This window comes from Aphelocoma coerulescens, chromosome 4 (assembly GCF_041296385.1).
Source record: "Aphelocoma coerulescens isolate FSJ_1873_10779 chromosome 4, UR_Acoe_1.0, whole genome shotgun sequence".
NCBI lineage: Eukaryota > Metazoa > Chordata > Aves > Passeriformes > Corvidae > Aphelocoma > Aphelocoma coerulescens.
In genome coordinates this window covers 79,425,479-79,438,017 of record NC_091017.1, presented here as the reverse complement: position 1 = coordinate 79,438,017, position 12,539 = coordinate 79,425,479, and the positions used below count along the sequence as shown (strand labels likewise).

At 42.4% G+C, this 12,539-nt stretch overlaps 1 protein-coding gene across 1 annotated transcript in view; it reads left to right on the top strand.

Annotated features, from left to right (window-relative positions):
• Positions 1-12,539, top strand: part of ATRN (attractin) — a 159,482-nt gene that overhangs the window by 87,774 nt on the left and 59,169 nt on the right. Inside the window, exons 20-24 of the mRNA XM_069014859.1 lie at positions 1,160-1,253; positions 2,566-2,618; positions 3,845-3,939; positions 4,849-4,927; positions 5,317-5,474. Coding sequence (XP_068870960.1) covers positions 1,160-1,253; positions 2,566-2,618; positions 3,845-3,939; positions 4,849-4,927; positions 5,317-5,474 — 479 coding nt within the window. The remainder of the gene's footprint in view (positions 1-1,159; positions 1,254-2,565; positions 2,619-3,844; positions 3,940-4,848; positions 4,928-5,316; positions 5,475-12,539) is intronic.

The window sequence follows — 12,539 nt, the reverse complement described above, 5'->3', positions numbered from 1 at the left end:
GCATGACTGCTTAATGAGGAGGAATATGTCTTCTTAACAGGGAGGCTCCAGCCTTCAAAGCACCTTGTTCCCAGCAAGCTCAGGGACCATAAATGAGATCTTAGCTTTGTGTAGTTTTTTCCTTATATTGTACACTCTGCTATGTGCAGCTCCAGATGGATGCACCTTCACTGGCAGAACAACTACTAAAAGGCACCTGCATACTAGAAGAAGTTGTTAAATCTGTTCTTCCAGTGATAGTGAACGAGATATCGAAGTCAACTGGTTGTGTAGGCTTTGTTCTTATTTGTTGATTTGGTTTGGGTTTTTTTTTTTCATGTTTCTCTTCTACATCTTTATGAATAAAGGTCTCAAAGTGTGTCAATATGAGCATTTAGTTTAAATCAGGAGCATTTTTGTGAAGAAAATCTACTGTATGTCCCCACCATGCTACCTTGGATTGGATCTTGAGCAGACTCAGGTGTATGAGGTGGTCTGTTTTGTGCATATGCCGAACCTGAAGTTGTTCAGGGCTGTGCAGGTTTGCTTCAACCACAACTCGATGACATTCAGTGCAAAGTTATCCTAAAATATGTTGGGGAACGCACCCCAAACTAGTTCCAGCATGGACGTAATCATCTTAGCACCATTTGTTTTCTGCCGATGCTGTTGATAATGACATTATTTCCTCAATAGGACTGATGAGACATTATTTTTCCCAAGGCCTATTTATTTATTTCTAGAAAAAGCCCTTGAAGTCCCACAGGCTTTGTTTTATTTTCCAAACTCTTTTCTCAAGAGTTTTGAGTTTGGCTGAAATGTGTTAGCAAGCCCAAAATTATTCCAAATATTATCTTTTCCTTCCTAGTTATGATATCACCCCTGCTGTCTAACAACAGGAGAGGAAGTTAAATAAATTTTTGAGGCGAAAAAGCACAGTCTGATGATGATTTCATAGAAAACATCAGTCCTGGGTAGCTTGCGCTTGCTCGGTTTTGACGCACGGGTCTATTTTCATCTGCCTTCTGTAGCTCAAAGAAAGCAAAGAGCACCAAATGGGTTTTCATCTGCACAGTAATTGTTGATGTATCTCAGTTTGACAACTAAAGGACTTAATTGCTATTGAATTTGTTTCTTTTCTTCATTCAACGTTGCATCTTCTCCTCTCTCTTCTCAACAGCTTGCAAGTGCAATGGCCACGCGTCCGTCTGCAACACAAACACAGGGAAATGTTTCTGCACAACCAAGGGAATCAAAGGAGACGAGTGTCAACTGTGAGTTCATTTCCCTTTGTTATTTGAAATCAAAAATTTGTGCACATACCACCTTGGACACCCCCCCATTTTTTAATGGCTGTGTTTATGATGCCTCTGCTCATTTCTTCCTCCTGACAGTTGAGTGACTGCACCGAGGGTGCAGCCAGCCATGCTTCTCCTGGGGAGTATCATGAACAGAACAATTTCCTGAAGACTTCCAGTTTTAAAAACAATTCAACTGGGAATGTCACGCAGAAGGGATGGGTGAAAAAAATCCCCATCTCCCAAACTATACATAAAATCACAGAATGATTTGGGTTGGAAGGACCTTAGGGATCATCCTGTTCCACCCCTGCCATGGGCAGGGACCCCATGTACTATCCCAGGGTGCTCCAAGCCCTGTCCAACCTGGCCTTGGACACTTCCAGAGATCCAGGGGCAGCCACAGCTGCTCTGGGCACCCTGTACCAGGACCTCACCCCCCTCACAGCCAGGAATTCCTTCCCAGTATCCCATCCATCCCTGCCCTCTGGCAGTGGGAAACCATTCCCTGGCTCCTGTCCCTCCATGCCTTGGCCCCAGTCCCTCTGCAGCTCTCCTGGAGCCCCTTTAGGCCCTGCAAGAGGCTCAGAGCTCTCCCTGGCTCCTTCCCTTCTCCAGGGGAACATTCCCAGCTCTCCCAGGCTGCCTCCAGAGCAGAGGGGCTCCAGCCCTGGAGCAGCTCCGGGACCTCCTCTGGACTCTCTCCACTTTGTTTTATCCCTCAAGAGTTTCTTTTTAATTGGTAGATTTTACTGTCCGTGCTCTCTGATGCTGTTCTGTGGGAGTGTAAATATATCTGAAATGAGCCTTTGACATTCAAGCAGTTTAATGGAGCAGTTTTAGAGCAACAAATTTGCTGGAGGTTTCTCTGTAACATAACAGAAATGCTTTTAGTGTAATGTTAGTGGAAATAATTTCATTCCAAATAATTTCACTGCCAGGTTTATTTTTAAAGCATTGCTCACATGAATAAACGTTTATAGGATAGAAGCTGGAGTGGCCATAAATGACTTAAGCTAATCCAGTTCCATGCATTGTGAAGAGCTAATAAATACCTTCCAAGTGGATGCAAATGTTAATACCCAGAATTTTATACTTCATTTTTGCTGCATGTGAGTTGGACTTGCAGGGAACATGGGATTTCATCATCAACCCAGTCTAGCTCAGACATTCATCTTTAATTGTGTACTGTTATCAGCACAGGTTGTATTTACTGGTATTTAGTGGCTGGGAATACACAGAACTGCAAAAAAAATTCCATTTATTAAAAAATACGTATTCTTTTTAGGTGTGAAGTGGAAAACAGATATCAGGGAAATCCACTTAAAGGAACGTGTTACTGTGAGTACCCTTGGGATTTTGTTTGGAGATAAAAATTGTGCTTGAAATGTAAAATACCTTACTTAAAACTTGTTTTAGTTGCCTCAACATGTGTTTCAAATATGGGGGATTAAGGAAAGGACGAAAAAATAGCTTAAAAACCTTCACTTTTCTCAAATGCATTGTTTAAAGAGAGTGAAAATGCTTTTCTTGATAAGGTCTGTGTGATGATTGGATCTTTTGAACACTATTTTGAATGTTTTTCATACGACTGAGATGAAATCTGGTCTTTTGGAGAGCCCTCTAAACTATATTCATAGTAGGTAAAAAACAAAGAATGTCTAGAATTTGTAAAAATGCAAAATACTGTTTATTTTAAATTCTGGTCCATGTTAGAATGGATTTCAAAATTGCCACGTTTCCTCTGAAATGAGCAGTTGGATTCCCATGCAGTTCCAGAAGATCCTTTGCCAAGATTCAGATTACCTAATGGAAACTTTCCAGCTTTTATTTGCAAATATTAGCAATCAGCAGCCTGGCAGGCGTGGAGAGATGGAATCTTAAATTACATAAAGTCTCCAATAGTGGTTTTGTCCAGCACAGAAATGATCAACTGGCTGGTTTTGGCTTATTTGAATTCTGCTTGTGTGGCCAAACAAGGGCACTGCTGTCTTCTCATGACAATCTCTGTGTGAGAATGACCAAATTCCTTGCTGAAATGGCAGGGGTGTTAAATGGGCAAAAAATGGGGAAAGGCAAAACTTACCAACTCTTACAGGAAGAACCTTGGGCTGTCCAGATCCAGTCTTGCTGGGTTCTATTCCTTGAATATTTCTTTGTGCTGTGCATTATCCCCTTCCAAGTGGGAATTATACAGCTATTGAATTTTTCTGCTATTTCCTTAGATCACAGAGGTATTGCAGGCTGGAAAAGTAAATCTTTTGGCATGTTTTTTACAATGTATAGGTAGGATATTGATTTAGATAAAAGCTGGAGGCTGTTGCCTGGCAAGTATAAGCCACTTCTCTTCCCCCTCTAGGCTCAACTCCCAGAGTTTTTTGTTCCTTAAGTGGGATCATATGTAGGTCGGAGTCATTTGTAGCAGTGTCACGACTGTGACATTGCTACATTTGTAGCAGTGTCATGTCCTAGTTGTCCAAGAAACCCTTCAGTGAGATCGTGCCTTCCTTTACAGAAGTTACTTTATTCCAGGAGATGGGATAACTGTCTCCCTGCATTCCTTACAGATACTCTTCTCATCGACTATCAGTTCACCTTCAGCCTTTCCCAGGAGGACGATCGCTATTACACAGCAATCAATTTTGTAGCAACACCTGAAGAGGTAAATTTTCTATTTTCCCCTCTAACTTTGTCCTTTGTCTTCTCTTAGCCCTGGAGGCAATGAAGTGTTACAGTTCTGTGGGTCTCCAGGTGTAGTCTTGTGGTGTGGAGGGTGTGTCCAGGTCCCTGGAACAACCAGAGCTTTCTGACCTTGGCTTGGCTGTGCAGTCCCAAATCATCACAGTACAATTTCATAAGGAACCATAGCTGATTCTTTCCAGTTGTTTGAACAACCTCTGAGCCATTCCAGTTTTGTTAAAATCACAGAACAGTTTGGGTTGGAATGGACCTTAAAGATCGTCTGCTCCAAACCCCCTGCCAGGTCCTCTGCAGGGACACCTCCCACTATCCCAGGCTGCTCCAGCCTGGCCTTGGACACTGCCAGGGATCCAGGGGCAGCCACAGCTGCTCTGGGCACCCTGTGCCAGGGCCTGCCCACCCTCACAGGGAACGATTTATTCCCAATATCCCATCCATCCCTGCCCTCTGGCAGTGGGAAGCCATTCCCTGTGTCCTGGCACTCCAGGCCCTTGTCCAAAGTGCTTTTCCAGCTCTCTTGGGGCCCCTTTAGGCACTTCTTAGGCACTTTTCTTCTGCAGGCTGAACAATCCCATCTCTCTCAGCCTGTCTCCAGAGCAGAGACAATTTGCTTGTTTTCACCCCATATCTTGTGTCTCAGTTCTTCCTGTGATATTCTATATGTGTGACTTTCTTATTCTTTGTTAGGTTTTCCTTGAGGAGGAGAATGCTTCTTTCAGAAAATGTAGTATATAGTTTTTAGCTTGATGTATTTTCTTTATGTAAGTAACAAATTTCAGGATAATTTTTTGTAGTGAAGATTTCCTAGGAAACAGTACAGTAAAATTGCTTATCCTAAAAATGGGGTTTCCTCTTTGTTTTCTTCCTTTAGCAAAATAGAGACCTGGACATGTTCATCAATGCATCTAAAAACTTCAACCTCAACATTACCTGGTCCACAAGTTTTGCAGGTGAATTGAGGATGATCTAAGTAACTTGGGAGCTTCTTTATCAGTTTCTGACAAATGCAAATTTAACTGGGAAAACTTGGGGGGTTTTTAACTTATGTACTTTTTGCATAGTGTTCTTAAATAGTCAGCCTGAGGGGGGAGGTAAAATGTTTCAAAAACCTATGTTTTCAACTTTAACAGTGTATTTTGTAAACATTAAAAGTGCAAATTTTATTTTTAACATTGCAACATCTTGGCACAAATTGATTTTGATAATGCAGTGCATCTTAAAATAGTTGGTTTTGAATGAATAGTTAATTTTTTAACATTAGAATATAGGTTGGTTTGCCCTTTTGTTTGTTTTCTTAAATACACATTGAAACATCTTTTCTTGCTACTCCTTACAACAGCTGGCACGCAGGCTGGGGAGGAAATTCCAGTTGTTTCCAGAACCAATATAAAAGAATACAAGGACAGTTTCTCCAATGAGAAATTTGATTTCCGCAACAACCCGAACATCACATTCTTTGTTTACGTCAGCAATTTCACCTGGCCCATAAAAATACAGGTAAGAGCTGCTAATATATGTAAAATTATTTAAAGGTGCTTTTTTTGTTTCTCTCAAGGACTATGGCAGTTAGCTGTGCTTGGAGTTTCCAAGCTGAACCAGCCTTGGTGTAATCCCACAGCAGACAGAGTTTGATGTTCCTGGATAAGAGGAAGAAGGTGTGAGGCATCTTCTGATGTTGGCCTCAGCCCAGTGGATCTGAAGATGTGCTGTGAAATAAAGTGACACGCTTATTAACAGGGCTGTGTTTGACGAGGTGTGTGACTTCAGATTGATGATATTGATGTTGTAGGAAAAGACTGATATAGCTAAAGACGAAGCCTGGAAAGAGCAGACAGAGGAAATACTTTAGTGGCTCTTCAGTGTCTGGTTCTCAAAAGGCACAGCTCAAGGACCATCCCTTTTCTCCTGCTGCTGCCTAAGGCTGGTGGCATGTGCAGGACAAGAGGGACAAGCTCATTCTTTCACTTCATTCAGTATAGTTGGTTGACAGGCAGTGCCTTGGGTGTCAGGCTGGCTGTGGTGATGAAGCTGGTGCAGGAGAAGCAGTGGATGAAGCTTGGTGGTCATAAAATCAGACAGAATCACTCTGTGATGGCAGTCACAGAGACTCTGCAGCTGCTGAGGCAGCTCACAATTCACAGGAGCCTCGGCCTCCTTCTTGCAGTGGGCTGGTCAAGTATCAACCCCCTGTGTGCTCAGAGTGATGTGGGTGTTCTTTGAAGGACAAAATCCTTTGAGGTCTGGAACAGAGATCATGGAATGCTTTGCGTTGGAACGGACTGTAAAGATCATCTCATTGCACCCCTGCCATGGGCAGGGACAGCTTTCACTAGCCCAGGTTGCGCCAAGCCCTGTCCAGCCTGGCCTTGGACACTGCCAGGGATCCAGGGGCAGCCACAGCTGCTTTGGGCATCCTGTACCAAGACCTCACCACCCTCACAGCCGGGAATTCCTTCCCAACATCCCACCCCCAAGCTCCCCTTTCCCAGTGGAAAGCCATTCCCTGCCTCCTGTCCCTCCATGCCTTGGTCCCAGTCCCTCTGCAGCTCTCCTGGAGCCCCTTTAGGCCCTGCAAGGGGCTCCCAGCTCTCCCTGGCTCCTTCCCTTCTCCAGGGGAACATTCCCAGCTCTCCCAGGCTGCCTCCAGAGCAGAGGGGCTCCAGCCCTGGAGCAGCTCCAGGGCCTCCTCTGGACTTTCTGAGGACATGAATGTATCAGTCACTCTGTTCAAATGCCATCCTTGAACTAACTTCTGCCCTCTTAGCTCTTGAAATATTCTTCACCATCTTTATCTCACCCAGGAATTCCCATTATATTGATATCCATAATGAAACTTGGATTAGCTCTGTTCTGTTGCCTAGGTCTGTATAATAAATTATTTTTCCAAACAGAAGATAGTGAACTGTTATGGCACAGGTTACTGTTGTCAGCTCCACTGCTTGATCATTTCAGTTTTTCATTTACTAATTAAGTTCTTTCATTCAGCTTGTCTTGAAACTTTGCTTTCTCTAGAGGTCTTGGGAGGGGGAATATTTAGATTCTCCCTTCTTCCCTAAGTACAAGTTTTAAATGTTCCATGCGCAGCCATGCTCAGATGGTAAACTGCTTTAACAGCTTTATTCCAGAGGATACTATCTCATGAACCATTTATTTTGGAGTTGGGATGCATGTTGTGTGCTTTCCCTGGCTCTGAATGCATCAAAACACTTGAGTTCTGTCTCCACCTTTGTTGTGTATCTCTTGTAACTTCATTCCCATTAAACACTGCCTTGCACCCATGTTCAGTATCCTTATCCCTAATGAAAACTCTTAATACCTCTTTTTACAGCATCCCCTCTTCCCTTCCCCTCCTGGTTTTCTTTACTTGTATGCTTTGTTTTCATTTGCTGAGCTCTGGCACAGCTTGACTTCTGGCAGTTCTTATTTGATCTCTCTACTTCTTGCTGGCTTTAAAGACATTGCTAATGAATCCTTTCCTCTCCTTAATATGAAGTCTCTTTAATTGATCCTCATGTTCCTTTTGAGGTTAGCTCTGAGGATGCAGCTTTCAAATAGTTTTGCATCTTTGACCTGAGAGAAATATTTAGATGGCAGCTTTCCCATTCCCGATCTCCTTAGTCCACTTGATTTTACTGTTTGATTTCATTTCTCATAGTTAGAGTCAACTTTGATTCTGTTACAACACTTAACCTCTCTTTATCCTTAATTTAGTGTGAATGTGCTTGTATGCACTCAATCCAAGTTAATGTTTTATCACCAGCTCTTCTTAATGCCTTTATTACTTGCCAAAACAAAGTCTAAAATAGCATCAGCTCTCACTCATTGAGACACACTTTTTGTGAGGAAGTCTGGCAGCAACCAGGAATCTGTGGTCCATAGTATTTCTATTAGTTTCCTCTTCAGTGCATAGCTAAAAACCAGGACTGACTGTGTCCTTTCAGGTCTTGTGCAATCTGCCGTGATGGATTGAGCTTCCCTTAGTTGTAATCTGTGTTCCTACCTGTCCATTCCATACCCCAATTTTTTTCATTTTTGTGAAGTCGTGGCTCTCTGTAGTTTGTGTTCAATATGATAAAATAGAAGCTAAATCATGGTACAGGTTTTTGGGACAAAGATTTTTTTGACAAATACCTAGAGAAGCTGTGGCAGCCCCATCCCTGGAAATGTTCAAGGCCAGGTTGGATGGGGCTTGGAACACCCTGGTCTAGTGGAAGGTGTCCCTGCCCATGTCAGGGGGGTGGATTGAAATGAGCTTTAAGATCTCTTCCAACCCACCTCATTCTCTGATTCTGTGATTTTAAGACTTCCTGACTGTCAGTCCTTGACTCATCCCATGCTACATTCTTCTCAGGAATAGTTTTTATTTAGACCTTTTCCTCTCTGATTTATTTTTCCGAGGGGTTCATCCCTGATTTCACTGCAGAAAGGTTCCTGTGCTGTTGGGATCAGTCCTTCAGGGCAGACCGGCTTGTTAATTAAAACTCCATGTTGCAGTATGTGCAGGATGCAAACTGTTCTCTTATCTCCTAGCTTGTCTCCCACAGTATTTCGCATTGCAGCTACACTATTAAACTGTCACGCAGCTAGAGAACGTTTCAATTTCCCTTTGGAAATTACACTGATTTTAATAGAGTATGTCAAAGTCAGGAAAATTCTGCTCCTGCCAAGCTGCTGGAAATTATTCTGTCCTCATGTGTGTACATCACCTGGCAGCTCACGCATGTGTTTGGGCTGTTCCTGGGCAGTGCAGCATGTCCAAATCATATTTTTGGGGGTTTTTCTTTGTTTGAATATCTTAGTAAACTGTCCTTGTGCATACACTCATTTGTCCTGGCTTATTTTCAATTTCAGTACAACAGATGTATTTAAACATGAGTGTTTATACAAAATCTTGCAACAGAAAACTTCAGAAATGTAGTTTTTACTGCAAAGCAATTCTGTAATCCACTTTTTTTTTTTTTAAGTATTACAAGCTTTATCTTGAAATCCTTGATTGAAATCTGTCTCTTACTCAGTGTCCTTGCCTGTTAAAATCTGCACTTGGAAAGTATAAATGCTCCTTTGTGTAAGAGATGGCTGTGTCCCTGCCAGTGCTCAGTTCTGGCTCTTCTTTCCCCGTCTTGCTCCACCTCTTTTCCAAACCACTTCAGTTCATTTCTTTTTTAAAGTATATTGGTTTAGGATGTCTTTCCCTGCCTGGTTAATGACTTAAAATGATTACTCAGTAAAAGAACTAAAGCAGCAAATGCAGAAAGCCTTCAAAATACAGCAATCATCTTCCTAATTCCTCCTTTCTGAGCAGTTCCAAGCATGCAGGAGTTCACTTGAAGCCTTACCTTGCCAAGCTTTCCTGAAAATCCAGGTAAGGTCTTGTCAACAGTGTCTGGATATTTCCATTCTCTCTGCTTTGTGAGCTTTTCTTTGATGCAAACGTTGGACACATGGAATTTTGAAGCATTTAACAAACCCCAGCTGTTCACCTTCCTCTCTTCAGCTTTGCTCTAAATATTCCCTATCTTCCCCCAAAGTGGGAGTGCACCCTTTAAGAAAGGACATTAGTGGGCATTGAAGGGTTGAGCTTTTTTTTCACTTATGTAAATGTAACAGTAATCTTTTCCCCACTATTTTTGTTTGCTTAATCTTCATTGTGAGTTTGCTTTGTTATTCTTTCCAAATTTAGCTCAGATTAGAAGAGAGATATTGACTATAAATAATCAGCTGTACAGTAGCACAGTAAGAAGCAAAGGAATTCAGTGCAGAAACTTTCAGAGGAGTTCTCTTCATGGGTTTCAATGCATACAAGGTGAGCTCACTCTGAGGTGAAACTGCAGTTCTGGAGCTGACAAGTAGTTAATGGTGAGAATTTGAAACTCTTTGATACCTGTGTAAATGTCAGTAGGTTTTAACACTGTTGAAACTAGTATGTATTTACCTGGAGCTGATTCCAGTGAGTGAATCCCTCCCCAGAGTGTACAGGGGGGTGAAAATTCGATCTACTAATGCAGCAAATTCTCCCCTGGCTGTAAGCTTTCTGCTTCGTTACAATTTACTGCTGATGGTGTTTACTACCACTCACTAAATAGAAATTGGTGGTTTAGTCTTGTTTCATACCCAAACTATTGTTTACATTCACTAACATTCTGTCCCATTTGATATTCGATTTTTTCCTCTCAGATTCAGAGCATCTTGCATTGATCTCTATGTCCTGAGAATGTGTAAGACGTTTAGGAGCTGATTAAGGCAAAACCAGTTTGTAATTGTATCATTAACTGGCAATTGCCTCCTCTCTTTCCTTTGTGTTGGTTGAAGGATTTTGATTTGAACATGTTTAAATGTTAATTATGAACCAAATGCTTCAAGAAACAAAAAGAGGTGAAGGAATTTTGCAGCCCTTGCATACAAAATGTACCACTTGCAAAATCTCATTAGATATTCACTATATATAATTGTCTTGGCAGTTCATCGTCATGTTGGGCTTCAAAAAGTGCCACTGTAACTACGTAGCATTGCTGCATGTGCAGGGTGCTGAAGGCTGCAGCAGCATTGCATAGCTCCCACTGTTTGAAGAGTATTTGAGAACCAGTGGGAAACATTCAACTCACTTAAATTGTTGCCTTCCACTCAGATTTCATAAAGGCTGTAATGGAAAAATAGCTAAAATTGCCCCTGCTGCCTTCAATTTTAGTTTTTCAAACTTTCTTCCGGTTTCCTCTACTTGATTTATTTCAGGATGGTCTATCTATATAGTCTCCTTTATATCTGTATCCCTTTTTACACAGAAAGTTCATGGAATGAACAGGATTGGAGGGACCTTAAAGACCATCTATGGATTGCTTAACTCAGTCACATCATGTGTTGTCCTAATTATTCTATTTCCAAACATGCTGTTTACCCTGATAGGAAGATATTGGTGAACCCACTCAAAATGCTGTGTTGCTCTCTGGTTCATCTGCTGAAAGGGTGAATGGTGAACTGAAAGGTGGAAACAATTCATGTCCCTTCAGTGGATCGCAGCTGGCACAGGAAGTGTCAGGAGGTCAAGTGCAGAAACTGTAATGGGAGACCTGGAAATTGAAGACAGGCTCAAATGTGCTGTAATGAAACATAATTTGGTCTGTGGTGCTTTCTTTCGGCAATGATCCAGGTGACTGTCACAGGTGACTGTGTTTGGACTGGTACATAGAATCCTAGAATCACAGACTGGTTTGGATTGGAAGGGACTTTAAAGATCATCTCATTCAAACCCTTGCCATGGGCAGGGACACCTTCCACTGTCCCAGGCTGCTCCAAGCCCCGTCCAGCCTGGCCTGGAACACTTCCAGGGATGGGGCAGCCACAGCTTCTCTGGGCAACCTGTGCCATGGCCTCACAGGGAAGAATTTCTTCCCAAATCCCATCTAACCCTGCTGTCTGCCAGTGTGAAGCCATTCCCCCTTGTCCTGGCACTCCAGACCCTTGTCCCAAGTCCCTCTCCAGCTCTCCTGGAGTGCCTTTAGGCCCTGGGAGGGGCTCTAAGGTCTCCCCAGAGCCTTCTTTTCCAGGCTGAACACCCCCAGCTCTCCCAGCCTGGCTCTGTAGGAGAAATCCAGGTGTCACAGCTCCAGCTGCTCTGTACAGATCTGTTGCAGGTGCCATCCCCAGGAATGAGATGTCAGCCATTAGCTGATGTGCTCTTTAATGAATCCCCTTCCTTCGGGGCCCTCCTTCTCTGCCTTCTGTTGCTTTTCTTAAATTCCCATTGCCAGGGTGACTGCATCCAACTTTGGAAGGAAAACACTTGTTTTAGTGCTCCAGTGAAAAGCTGCGCTGCTGCATTATGTGAGATTTCTGATAGATCTGGGAGTATGACTGTGCTCCTATTAAATATTTCAGAACAGGCACTTTCTTGGATTCAAGTGCCTTGTATATTAGACCTGTGACTACTAATTTTTTTAAGACTTTTTCTTCTGTCCTGAGTTGTTTTAAGGGAATAGCTAAAGCTCTGTTGTTTCACAGGCATCAAAAGACTTCTCTGCCTCTCTCTGCAACCCAAGGGTTTGCCATAAGATTGTGTTATAGTTACTAATTGCCTCCTTCGACCTGGGAAAAAATTCCCACTGGTTTCCATCATATGCTGAAAATGTCTGTAGGTATGTAGGAGAGCAAATTCCCTTCACATCTCTTTGGCTTAGCAGAGCTGACAATGATGTTGGAAATGGGTCTTTTCCTTAGCCAGGAGGTATTTCCTGTTTTAGTAAGTAGGCAAAATTTAGGTGGAGCCACCTGGCGTCAGCTGCATTTCGGAGTCAAGATGAATTATACTGAGATTCTGCTGAGGAATGGGTCTTATTTTTTCTTATGCTGAACGTGGCTATTTAAGTTGGAAATATTAGCCAATATTTTACAAACTGCCAGGAATTACATTCCTAAGAAGACTCCACAATCCTCAGACAAAGCTGTCGATCTGATCTTTATCATTGTTTATGTCAGTGTTTCATTGCTGTTGTGTCCTGCAGTATGTAAATACTGAAACCTTCTGAAATTCTCATTTTTCAAAGTAAAGCTTCTTCATTAAAGCAGTTT